The following is a 13725-nucleotide window of genomic DNA, read 5'->3' as shown; positions in this document are numbered from 1 at the left end:
TTTCACATACTAGGGGAATTAAGGGTTATGGGGAAAAGGCAGGTAGGTGGAGATGAGTCCATGGCCAGATCAGCCATGATATTATTGAATGGTGGATCAGGTTCGATGGGCCAGATGGCCTACTTCTGCTCCTATTCCTTGTGTTCTTATCTACCTTTTTTTTTGGAAATCCTTTGAGTTTAAGAAATTATTTATGCTTTATGTTTTTATCTTTTATGCTAAATGCTTTGTGTTTTAGAAATGGTTTGTAATTTGGATTTTTATTATGTTTCAAGATAATAATTCAGTGATTGAAGATAGGATAGAAATTCTCTGTGAGAATTGGAAAATGGTTAAGAAAGAAATCCTCCGAGTTTTAAATATGCTTTAAGAATATTATGTGGATTTAAGTGTGTATCACTGTAAATAGATGAACTATATTTTAAAATACTTTGTTAGTTGGAAGAAATTTCTCCTTGGTACGGAGGAAGGACCCAAAACTCAAATAGTGTGTTTTGGCATCTAATCTCACCATAGAGAACAAACAAAGAAGTATACTAGTCTTTAAAGATTGGGTACTTACAGTATAATCTTACTTTAGTAACCAATAGTGCTTAAAGTCTTTGTTTGAGTTTAAAACTTCACAGTCAGCAAACCCAATGCCATCACAGTTGGTGACTGAAGTGGTCACGTTATAGCAAAATATTAGTTTGGAAAGAGTTATTATTTAGCAGTAGTCCAACTCGGAAAGCTGTGGACAACTGCTATGGCACACCACCTAGTACCATAAAATGGTCAACATCCTGGTATCCAGTTGTTGTGTGGACAAATGCTGGTGGATATGATGAATGTGTTAATAGTATAGCAGAAATACGGGACAATACCCTGACTCTTCCTCACATTGAATATGATGAATATTTTAGTCTTCAGTCAGGGACTGGAGTGATGAAGGAATAGAACAGAGCAGGATGCAGGTTAGACAGACCAAACCTCGTTGTATAATCTGCTGGGCTCAGACCATCATAATTTCTACCAGATCCCAACAATGTAGCACAATTCTTGCTTGGAGACAACAAATTCGTCCTTTTTTTTTTGCTAGAAACCAATGTCATATTCAGGTTGCTGATGATACCACTGTTGTGGACTGAAGCAAAGGTGGTGATGAATCAGCATATAGGAAGGAGATTGAAAATCTGACCGAGTAGTGTCATAACAATAACCTCTCACTGATTGTCAACCGGACCAACGAACTGATTATAGACTGCAGGAGAGGAAAAGCAAAAGTCCATAAGCCATTCCTCATTGGAGGATCAGCGGTGGAGAGGGTTAGTAACTTTAAATTCCTAGGTGTTTCTATTTCTGAAGAAAGCAGGGCTGCCCCTCTACTTAAGAGTTTGCGGAGATTCAGATTGACATCTAAAACTCTTACAAACCTCTATAGATATGTACTGGTTGCATCACTGCCTGTTTTGGAAACACCAATGCCTTGAACAGAAAATCTGATAAAAAGTAGTGGATATAGCCCAGTCCATCACGGCTAAAGCCCTCCCAATCATTGAGCACATCACCATGAAGTACTGTTGTAGGAAAGCAGCATCCATCAACAGGGATCCCCAACACCCAGGTCATGCTGTCTTCTCACTGCTGCCATCAGAATGAAGGTACAAGAGCCTCAGGATTCATGCCCCCAGGTTCAGGGTCAACCATCAGGTTCTTGAACAAAAAGGGGTAACTTCACTCAATTTCACTTTCCCCATCATTGAAATGTTCCCACAACCGATGGACTCACTTTCAAGACTCTTCATCTCATTGAGTACTTGATATTTATTGCTATTTATTTATATTTGAATTTGCACAGTTTGGTGCCTTCAGCACTTTGGCTGGATGCTCTATTTGGGCATTGTTTTTAGATTCTATAGATTTGCTGAATATGCCCACAAGAAAATTGACCTTGAAATATATACCTTGATAATATAATTTAATTTGAACTTTGAACCAAGCACTTGGCTGGGGACCTCAGGCTTATGTGATAGAACCTAATACCCATATCTTAAACCTGGATCATTGGGATATTGGGTATTCCTTAAAGGCACACATGAGGTAGTGCCCACACCAGTGAACCCTGGAGGTACTATTGAAGCCTGGAGAGCAGATGCTTGGGATCATTTGCTAGAATTACTGAAGAGTTTGAATATAGCCAGTTTGTCCTGTTTTTTTTTGTGGTATCACTCTGGAGGAACATTGTATCACTTCTTAATGCATGCATGCATTTCTAAATGACAATAAACGAGGACTGAGTGTCCTCATAATCTCATATAAAAAAAATACAGAAACCTGTTCCTGTACAGGGAGCCACTGTAGTTTCCCCAGTGTGAACTTCTCATCGTGTTTTTGGATATTTGACCATTCAGAGTTTGCAGACAGAATGAGAAGTGCTTCCAGCTGATGAAGAAATTATGAAGTAGCGACTTTAGGAATTCTAGAGATTTCAAGCCTTCAGGGCTAGTCATACTTCCCAATATATACAGGAATTCTTTTTAATATTATTTACTATAGACTTGGTACTACCAGCACATGAGTGTGGAAATCCAAATCTGATATATGCATGGATTTATAAACAAATAAATGGTGGTGTCACAAGTGCAGAGCACAGGTGGACCCAAAAGCAGGACACAAACACGTTTTGTAGTGGGAACGAGAATAGAGTTTATTAATTATTACTAGGAGAGCAGGGAAGCAAGGATTGTTCAGAGGGAGATCAAGGAGTGAGCAAAGAAGAAGCAGGATCAAGCGTGGCAAGACCCGGACTTGGACTTGGAACTCGGTACTCAGGACTCGGAATATCAGAGCCGGAACTCGGAACTCGGAACATCAGAGGTCTGGACTCGAAACTGGAAACATCAAAGCCTGGACCTTTCTTAGACACAGGACATGGAACACTGAGCTGGGCTCCTCCTTGGACACGGGACATAGAGCCGGGACTGTTCTTTTAGACACAGGATGCAGAACACTGAGCCGGGGCTCCTCCTTGGGTACAGGACATAGAGCCAGGACTCTTCTCTTAGACACAGTACATGGAACACTGAGCTGGGCTCCTCCTTGGGTACAGGACATAGAGCCGGGACTGTTCTTTTAGACACAGGACATGGAACACTGAGCCAGGACTCCTCCTTGGACACGGGACATAGAGCCAGGACTCTTCTTTTAGACACGGGACACAGAACACTGACAGACAGGATTCCTCAACTCAGAGTAGCGGCAAACAGCCGGACCTACTCGGTGGAGGAGAGAACACGAAGAGACAGTTCCCCACTCAGGGTAGTGGCAAATGGCTGGACCTACCCAGCGGAGACGGGACACGAGGAGACAGTTCCTAACTCAGAGTAGTGGCAAAACGGCTGGACGTACTCAGTGGAGACAAGGACATGAAGAGTCAGCACCACATAGTGATAGACAGTTCATACCTTGACACGAAATGGCTCTAAGTAGTGGCAAGCCTTTGACGCAGCCCAGGAACTACAGACAGCGGCTCTAGTCTTACTCCGGCAGGTTAACTTGACAGACCCGCTCCGGTCTGTTTAGCGGCTCGATCAGGCAAGGTAACTTAACAGACTGGTTCCGGCAAGGAGAGGAGACTTAATGGCACTTGCTTCAGGGAGAAGACTTGAGTAGCTCCAGTGATGTAACTTGGCTCGTTCCAGCAGGGTGACTTGCTCGCATTTGCTTCAGTGACGTCCGATGACGATCTAGCCCAAGTAGCTGTAAGCCTGACACTAAATACTGCTCGTTCAGCTGAGACTCAAGTGCCTTTAATTACAGAGCCCAAGAAACACAGGGAAACAATGAATTAAGGAAAACAAGGAGTCAACGGTCCTGATCGTGACACAAAGTAAATTTAAAGGGACCCAAGGAATAACTGATCAGGACCGTGACAGGTGGAGATATCCATGAAGGACCTTGTACTATATTGAGTAAAATAGTCAAAAGCTAGGGCTATTAAATCAGAGAACAAATGGCAAGAGCAGACAGGGACCTAGTTCATTCTGTAATGTTACCTATTTATCCTACTGAAACCCTCTGCACCATGTGCGGAATAGCTTTTAATCAACACCCGATACACGAATGATTCCGCTCACCCAATTGGTGGTGGCAAGATTTGTGCTTGTTCCCATACAAGGACAACAAGCTTCCATCACACGGTCCTCTCCTTTTCCCTCCAAAGGGAATGCAGGGTCAGTAACCGAGTCATCAAACCAACCTTATTCAGTCACTGAATATATTTAAGAAATAGACTTTTAGACATGAAAGAAATGAAATGTGTGGGATTAATTACAGAAGGCAGGGCTGGGGTAAATGATGGGCCATAATCCAAAGTAATGGGGGAAAGGCAATTTTCTTATTTTGGATTCTGAGAAAGACCTATCTCAGCTTGATCATTAAGCACAGAGATAAAGGTGAAATTAATTAAACTCCATTTAATAGTTCACCATGTACATGCCAGCAATTGCAAACCCCTGCTTTTATAAATTTGTTAATCATGGTACAATATAGGTTAATGGAGTACCAAGTCAATTCACATGTCCTATCTTGAATACCAGGGACTGAGGAATTCTGAAGGAAACCGTGGATGGAAGGCTACATTGATTCAATTGTCTTTTGGATCAGTTTGCTAGAATTCATAACTAAGAAAATGTCACACCTACTTAGATCTACAGACTTAAACAAAACTACTCTCAGCTTTACTGTCTGCCAACTATTGATGGTGGAGCTGTGCATTTGCACTTTCATGATTTTCATTATTGAAACATTCCACAGAATGTAAACATGACATTTGGGATCAACCCTGTGCACAAAGTCTTCTACTGGAAAGAATATATTCTCATGGGATTACAAAGGATAGGGTTAATTTCCAGTAAGTATTTTACCGTTTGGCTCTGGAGAATTTGTAGAAGCAATTAAAGATGACAACACACTCTCAGTTTTATTTCACTCATGTAACAAATACGCTGTTGTGTTAAAGATAGACAAGCTATCTTTGGCAAAAGTATCATGGACTGTAGACCTGTGGAGTTCTCAGTTCTGGGTCCTGCAACTCCCTTTGTAGTACCCAGTAGTTTGTTATTAAAAGTTCTATACTTAACATCACGTTGCCTTAACTCCCTAGCTTAAAAAAAATCTAGAAATGGCAGTTGTTTTTTTTTGTTAGTTCTCGGGAATATTTTGTTGGAAATATGGGTGAAATGTGATTTTGTAACTATACCCTTTTATAGTAAACACAACGCCTTCGATTTAGTCGAAAAGAGTTACAATAAAAAGGATTAGCAGATCGCGTGTGATCAGCAACTAAGAAACACGTTTACAGAACATTTTCAACCTCACAGTCTGCGGTAGTCTGGGTCAGACAAAGCGGTGATTGACAAGCGAGCCCTGACGAAGGCGGTTAATTTCGTACAACGGTCGCAGCAGAGGGAGAAGAGAGTATTCAAAGATAGAAGAGTTTTGTTTCTTTTCATGGAAGATCGATATTGAAAACAGAGAATACAAGAGAAGATTACTCTCTGCAAAATTATTGTTTTGTAAGTGTCTGAATTTGGAGTGGCGAGTATGCATAGTGAGCAGTTTGTGCTGTGAGTTAATTTAGCGGGCAGTTGTTGTTCATGTTTGTCAGAGAGCACAGGCTGTCAGATGTTTGACCTTTGCTTTTTGGAATTATTAGTTCGATTTCTTTTTGTACTATATATTTTCGCGCAGAAAATCAAAGTTTAAAGAAAAATAACGTGATTTTGTAAAGGCTGTTTTATTTTGTTTTAATTCTATTATTTAAACGTTATTGACATTGACCTAGATCGATATTGGTTCTGAACGAATAAAGTACGTAAAGGAGAACTAAGAACCATGGAAATAGTGAAGACTGCGAAAACTACTAGACCACCGACAGGGTATGTGCACATTTCCAAAACTTCATTGTACGGTACCTTTACTGCAAACATTTGTGTTCGGTGAAATAAATAGTGCATCTGTGCACTTAAATGCAAATGAAGAGAGCGAGAGAGAGGGGAAGGGCGGAAAAGATGCAGTAAACAAGCGCGTGTGGTTGTTTTGTGAATGGTTGGTTAAAGTAGGGAAGGGTTCCGGTCGCGGTGTTGGATCTTCCCCTGTTGTGCTGCGCCTTGCCCGTTTCCCTGGAAACGCCGCATACCTGGTTTCCCGAGCCACCCGCCTGACACCTGTTGGCAACAATCTATGCAAGGCTGGCTCAGGATGCTTGTGTGTAGGGATTTGTGTTGTTTCTGGATTTCTCTACAAGGCTTTTAGGAGCATAAAAAGAGCCTTAGTTTGTCTTTCAAAATGTCTTATTTATAGTGTGCCAGTGATTGTAACCGAAGTGAAGTTAAAGTAAAACATTTACAATCTCACCGTTTAACACTTTAGGCAATCAAAGATGTCTTTGTAATTTTTAAAAGCTGACTTTTCTACATCTTTTTAAAATTCATCCTTTATTGTTAAAGCACCGTTAGTTTCGTGTACGTAATAACACAAGACGCTGTTGCATAACGAATTTTATGTTTTCACGCATGTGAGAGAATTTACATGGCAAGCTCAGTACCGAAGAGATTGATTGAATTTGTTCTGATCCTTTAAACGTTTTCCTGCACTTCATCATTCCTAACGTAACTGTTTAAATGTTTAATTTCTCTCAAAAGTGAGTTGGTGTTTGGTTTCTTTATTTAAGACATATAGTTATTTTCAATAATACAGAGCCCTAGGTATGCTTTCAAGGTTTTTCTCTAAAGTAAGCCATTACATCTATCATTTAAACTGTCTTTTAGTGAAAAGGCAATAATTAACAATGAGCCAATTATATAATTCATCTTCAGAAAGCTTAATATGTATTGGTGCTGGTCTGTTGTTGTTATCTATATCAACAATCCAGATGATAATGTGGTAAATGGGATCAGCAAATTTGAGGATAACACCAAGATTGGGGGCATGGTGGACAGCAAGGAAGACTATCAAAGTTTGTGGCAGGATCTGGACCAGCTGGAAAATGGGCTGAAAAAATGCCAGGTGGAAGTTAATGCAAACAAATGTGAGGTGTTACACTTTGGGAGGACAAGCCAGAGTTGGACTTGCACAGTGAATGGAAGGGTACTGAGGAGTATGGTAGAACAGAGGAATCTGGGAATACAGATTAAAATTCCTTGAAAGTGGCATCATGGGTAGGTAAGTTCATAAGGAGAGCTTTGGCACACTGGTCTTCATAAATTAAAATGTTAAGTACAGAAGTTGGGATGTTATGTTGAAATTATTTAGGTGTTGGTGAGGCCTAATTTGGAGTATCTTGTGCAGCTCTGGTCACTTACTGACAGGAAAGATTGAAAGACTATATAAAAAAAAATACAAGGATGTTCCTGGGACTTGAGGATCCAAGTTAAAGGGAAAGCAACACACACAAAATGCTGGAGGAACTCAACAGGCCAGGCAGCATCGATGGAAGAGTACAGTGGATGTTTTTAGCTGAGACCATTCAGCAGGACTCCCGCTGAAAGGACTTGGCCCGAAACGTGGACTGTATTCTTTTCCACAGATGCTGCCTGGCCTTCTGAGTTCCTCCAGCATTTAGTGTGTGTTGCTTGGATTTCCAGCATCTGCAGATTTTCTCTTGTTTGTAAACAGAAAGGTTGAATAGGTTAGGATTTTATTCCCCGGAGTGTAGAAGAATGAGGGGAGATTTGATAGAGGTATACAACATTATTAGGAGTATAGATCAGGTAAATGCAAGCAGGGTAAGATTAGAACTAGAGGTCACGGGTTAAAGGTAAAAGGTGAAATGTTCAAGGTGGACTTCTTCACTCAGAGGGTGGTGAGAGTGTGGAGCAAGCTGCTGGTGGAAGTAATAAATATTAGTTAGATGGTAACATTTAAGAGAAGTTTGGATAGGTATATGGACGGGAGGATTATGGAGGGCAAGGCTCCAGATGCAGGTTGATGGGACTAAACAGAATAATAGTTTGGCATTGGACTAGATGGACTGAAGGGCCTGTTTCTGTGCTGTTGTGCTCTATGACTCTTTGCTGTAGTGTAGAATTTATAACACTTATTTATAACTGGTAGGTACAATAAGTTCTGAGGGTTGAAATCTGCAGGTTTTGTTGTCTTTGAATAGCCTTGTAGTTGCATTCATCCATACAACTGCAGAATGTACCATCATATGGGTTACTTACACCTCACAGGATAGAAAAGTTTGAGGTCAGGAAGTCTATAATTGCCTGAAAGATGGATAATCTCGTAAGTGCTGGAGCTCTTACAGTTATGTTTGAACAACACACACAATGCTAGCGGAACTCAGTAGGCCAGGCAGCATCTATGGAAAGAAGTATAGTCAACGTTTCGGGTGGAAACTCTTCGGCAGGACTGGAGAAGAAAAGCTGAGGAGTAGGTTTGAAAGGAGGGGGAGGGGAGAGAGAAACGGCAGGCGATAGGTGATATTTGGAGAGGGAGGGATGAAGCAAAGAGCTAAGAAGTTGATTGATGAAAGAGACAGAAGGCCATGGAAGAAAGAAAAAGGGGGGAGGGAGGAGCACCAGAGGAAGGCGATGGGCAGGTAAGGAGGTAACATCAGAGAGGGACAAGGGGATGGGAAATGGTAAAGGGGACATTACTGGAATTTTGAGAAATTGATGTTCATGCCATCAGGTTGGAGGCTACCGAAATGGAATATAAGGTGTTGTTCCTCCAACTTAAGAGTGGCCTTACCCTGACAGTGGAGGAGGCCATAGATGGATATATTTGCATGGGAATGGGAAGTGGAATTAAAATGGGTGGCCACTGGGAGATCCAGCTTGTTCTAGCGGTCAGAGCGTAGATGCTCGGCGAAGTGGTTTCCCAGTGTACATTGGGTCTCACTGATATACAGGAGGCCACACAGTATATGACACCAACAGATTCACAGGTGAAGTGTCGCCTCACTGGGAAGGACTGTTTGGGGTCCTGAATGGTAGTGAGGGAGGAGGTGTAGGGGCAGGTGTAGCACTTGTTCCGCTTGCAAGGATAAGTGTCAGGAGGGAGATCAGTGGGGAGGAACGAACGGACAAGGGAGTCATGCAGGGAACGATCCCTGCGGAAAGCAGAAAGTTGGGGGTGAGGGAAAGCTGTGTTTGGTGGTGGGATCCAGTTGGAGGTGGCAGAAATTTCGGAGAATTATGTGCTGGACATCAAGGCTGGTGGGGCAGTAAGTGAGGACAAGAAGAACCCTATCCCTGGTAGCGTGGCGTGAGGATGGGGTAAGAGCAGATGTGCATGAAATGGGAAAAATGCAGTTGAGGACAGCATTGATGGTTGAGGAAGGGAAGCCTCTTTCTTTGAAAAAGGAGGACATCTACTTCGTTCTAGAATGAAAAGATTCATCCTGCGAGCAGTTACAGTGGAGACGGAGGAATTAAGAGAAGGAGATGGCGTTTTTACAAGTTGCAAGGTGGGACGAAGTATAGTCCAGGTAGCTGTGAGAGTCGGCTGGTTTATAATAGACATCGGTGGATAAGTTGTCTCCAGAGATTGAGACAGTGAGATCAAGAAAGGGAAGGGAAGTGTCAGAAATGGACCGGGTGAATTTGAGGGCAGGGTGGAAGTTGGAGGAAAAGTGGATGAAATTGATGTGTTCAGCACAGGTGCCGGAAGCAGCACCAATGCAGTTGTCCATGTAGCGTTGGAAAGGTGTGTGACGGTCACCAGTGTAGGCGTGGAACATAGATTGTTCCACGTAGCTGACAAACAGGCAGGCATACCTGGGACCCATGCGAGTGCCCTTTTGTTTAATGGAAGTGGGAGGACTCAAAGGAGAAATTATTAAATGTGAGGACAAGTTCCGCTAGGCAGCGGAGAGAAATGGTGGAGGGGAACTAGCTGGGTCTGGTGTCCAGAAAGAAACGGAGAGTTTTGAGCCCATTCCTGGTGGGGGATGGAAGTGTTAAGGGACTGGACATGCATAATAAAAATAAGATGATGGGGGCCGGGGAACCTGAAATCCTTGAAAACATCAAGAGCGTGTGAGGTGTCACAGATGTAGGTGGGAAGGGACTGAGCTAGGGGGATAGAGTCGAGGTATGCAGATATGAATTCATTTGGGCAGGAACAAGCTGAAACGATGGGTTTACCTGGACAAACAGGCTTGTGGATTTTGGGTAGGAGGTAGAAACGGGAGGTGTGGGGTATGGGAACTGAGGTTGGTGGCAGTTGATGGGAGATTCCCAGAGTCAATAGGGTTGGTGATGGTGTGGGAGACAATGGCCTGGTGTTTCTTAGTGGAGTCCTGTTTGAGGGGTAAGTGAGAGGAGGTGTCTGAGAGTTGGTGCTGGGCCTCAGCAAGGTAGAGGTCAGTTCGCCAGACTACTACAGCACCTCCCTTATCTGTGGGTTTGATAGTGGGGTTAGGATTAGTGTGGAGGGAGTGGAGAGCTGGGTGTTCAGAAGGAGTGAGGTTGGAATGGGAGAGGGGAACGTTAAAACCTAGACGGTTAATGTCCGGTCGGCAGTTGGCAACGAAAAGGTTCCGAGCAGGCAGAAGACCAGGATGGGGTGTCCAGGAAGAAGAGGAGGGTTGAAGCTGGGACAAGTGGGATCTCCCAGTGGCCACCCATTTTAATTCCACTTCCAATTGCCATTCCGCTATGTTCATCCATGGCTTCTGTAGATTTTCTTTTGTTTGAGAAGTATGGTGAATACAGCACTGAAGGTGAATGCACGCAATATACAAAATAAGGGAGATGATGTTGCAGCACAGTCAGAAATTGGCAGGCATGATGTTGTATCACAGAGTCATGGTTGAAAGAAGATCGCAGCTGGGAGCTTAATATCCAAGGATATATATTGCATTAAAAGGAAGGGTAGTTGGGCAAAGAGGGTCAGGTGGCTCTGTTGATTTTTTAAAAAAATGAAGTCAAATCCTTGGAGAGAAGTTGCATAGCAACAGAAGATATGGAATCCTTGTGCGTACTGTTAGGAAACTTCAAGAGTTAAAAAAAAACCTTAATGGAAGTTATATACAGTCATCTGTATGCAGGTCAGGATGTGGGATAGAAATTACAATAGGAGGTAGCAATGGCATGTAAAAAGGACAATGTTTGCGATGGTAAGGGGGGAATTACAATATGCAGGTGGGTTGGGGAAAATCAGGTTGGTCTGGATACTAAGAGAAGGAATTTGTCAAATGCCAATGAATGACATTTTGGAGTTGCTTGTGGTTGAGCCCAATAGGGAAAAGGCAATTCTAGGTTGGGTCTGTGTATAGAACCAGATTTGATTTGGGATCTTAACATAAAGGAACCCTAAATAAGCAGTGATCCTGATATGATAGAATTCACTCTGTGGTTTGAGAGAGGGAAACAAAAATCAGAAGTATCGGTATGACAGTGGAATAAAGGCAACTACAGAGACATGAGGGAGGAGCTGGCTAAAGTTGATTGGAAGAGGACACTAGCAGGGACGATGGCAGAACACTAAGGGCAAGAGTGAGGAATTGGGGATATAAAAAACTCATTTTGAACCTATGTAACCTCTAGTTAAAAGAGTAATTGGGATTGAGCAGGTATTTTTGAACTGAAGTAAACTCTGCCTTCAGCAGCCAGATAAGACAGGCTCATTACCAGTTCTCCTCTGCTTGCAGAGAGACATTGAGAGTTTGATAACATTGTACATTGTACTCTTGTTTGAGTAGGGGGAGAAGGGCTCACTAATAAGAACAGGAAGGAACATCCATCTGTAATTAAGTCAGGGCCCAGCGAAGGGAATAACTGATAAGGTCTGGAGAGCATATCCATCTGTAATTAGCCTTGATCTAGCAGACTCTCTTATCTGTAATTAGGTTTTGCACCAGCAGACTTGTTGGGCGTACCAGTTCAAATAACATCTTGCAGCAGTAATATATGGGACTTACTATGTATAAATATATAGCTGTAACCGGAGAGAGGGGGCTCACTAGTCGGATGGTGACAGTACTTGTGTGCCTTCCCTTTGACAACTGGGTCTCAAACTCCTGCAGGAGGGTGCACAATAAATTGTGGTAACTATAAGAAGCTGGTCTCCTGAGTTTTATTCAGATTCAACTTTAACAGGAGTTTCTGGGTGAAATTCAGAAGACGCAGGGTCGGTTCATCCCAAAGAAGAAGAAGCATTTTAAAGGGAGGATTAATAGGATTAGCTTTAAATGTCATATGTACATTGTTTTTGGAATGTGGGAAGAAACCAGATCACCTGGAGGAAAGCCACACGCTCACAAGGAGAACATAAAAACTCTTTAAAGACAGAGGCAGAGATTGAATCCTGATGTAACAGCAAGTGCTGTAAAGCATTGTGCTAACCACTGCACTACCATAACCACTACATGGATGAGGTAACTGTGGCTGACAAGGGAAGTCAAAGGTGGAGTAAAAACAAACGAATTTTGCAACAAACGAGGCGAACCCAAACGCAGGACACAGGTATGGAGATTGAGTTAGGATGCAGACGCAGGCATGAGCGTTGAATGGCTAACAGGATGGAGTGCAGAAAAGCAGGAGGCAGGCAGAACTTATCTTGACACAGAGCGTAGAAGGGAAAGCGGCAGACAAATCTTTTCTTAGCACAGAGAGACAGAGTTACACAGGTAAACCTCGGTGCTGAAGTAAAGCTTAGAAAACTTACCTTGACACGGAGAGACTGAGTTTCACAGGTAAATCTTGGAACTGAAGCAAAACTTAGAGCACACAATCCTAAGCGGCAGGGAAATATTAATTACCACACTGGCAAAACCAACGATCTGGTAGCTAGTGGGTGCAAAGCCAGGGTTCTTATGCTGCAGGTCTTGATGAAAACCAGGTGTGTCGCCATCAAAGGAAATTAGGAGAAAATGGGGAATTAACAGTCGGGACTGATTGTAGCCCCCCCCCCCGCCCCCACCAACGGGAGCCTCCAGGCGAACCACCAGGCTTGTCCGGATTATCTCGATGGAAATCTCGGATGAGGGAAGGGTCCAAGATGAAGGAATGGGGAATCCAGGTGCGCTCCTCAGGACCGTATCCCTCCCAATTGACCAGGTACTGGAGAGTCCTCATCCAGTATTCGCCGGATGGTGTAAGCTGGGTAGTAGTCAATGATCCGGGTGGGTGGAGGTTCAGCAGGAGGGCACAAAGGGCTGACAGACACGGATTTCATTTGGGGGACATGGAACGTGGGATGAATGTGCATAGATCTGGGCAGTTTGATGTTGACCACCAAGGGGTTGATGATGCTCTCAACTTCAAATGGTCCAAGGTAACGAGGGGTGAGTTTCTTGGGTTCGTTCTTGAGGGGGATGTCTTTTGAAGAGAGCGAAACCTTCTGACCAGGCCGATAGTTGGACGCAGGAATTCGATGGTGATCGGCCATCTCCCGGTTGCGTGGAGCAGGGCCGAGCGTGCATCCTTCCAGACCTTGCGGCACTAGCGGAGATGGGCCTGAACTGAAGGCACAGCAATGTTGTCTTCATGGGCAGGAAACAGAGGGAGGTGATAACCGAAGGAGCACTTGAAAGGAGCCATTCCGGTGGCAGTGCTGACCAGGGAGTTGTGGGCGTACTCTACCCAAGTGAGATGGATGCTCCAGGATGACGGGTTGTTGGTGGATATGCAGTGCAGTGCTGCTTCCAAATCCTGGTTTGCGCATTGCGTTTGACCGTTAGTCTGTGGATGGAAACCGGAAGACAGACTTACTGAGGCTCCAAGGGGTTGACAA

The 13725-nt window shown here is 43.5% G+C and overlaps 1 protein-coding gene across 6 annotated transcripts in view; it reads left to right on the top strand.

Moving 5' to 3' along the window:
- Positions 1-5335: 5335 nt before the first annotated feature.
- cobl (cordon-bleu WH2 repeat protein) overlaps positions 5336-13725 on the top strand; it is a 302078-nt gene continuing 293688 nt past the window's right edge. For 2 of the 6 annotated variants that reach the window (XM_072253554.1, XM_072253548.1), the window contains exons 1-2: positions 5339-5555; positions 5825-5918. In XM_072253554.1, the coding sequence (XP_072109655.1) occupies positions 5875-5918 (44 nt within the window). In that variant the 5' untranslated portion in view covers positions 5339-5555; positions 5825-5874. Of the gene's footprint in view, positions 5556-5824; positions 5919-13725 lie in introns of those variants that run through there. The other 4 variants (XR_011885442.1, XR_011885441.1, XM_072253549.1 and 1 more) reach the window with 4 other exon arrangements.

The sequence above is a fragment of the Mobula birostris genome, chromosome 3 (genome assembly GCF_030028105.1).
Source record: "Mobula birostris isolate sMobBir1 chromosome 3, sMobBir1.hap1, whole genome shotgun sequence".
Lineage (NCBI taxonomy): Eukaryota > Metazoa > Chordata > Chondrichthyes > Myliobatiformes > Myliobatidae > Mobula > Mobula birostris.
The sequence above is the reverse complement of the archived record's forward strand: the minus strand, read 5'-3'. Positions and strand labels throughout refer to the sequence as shown.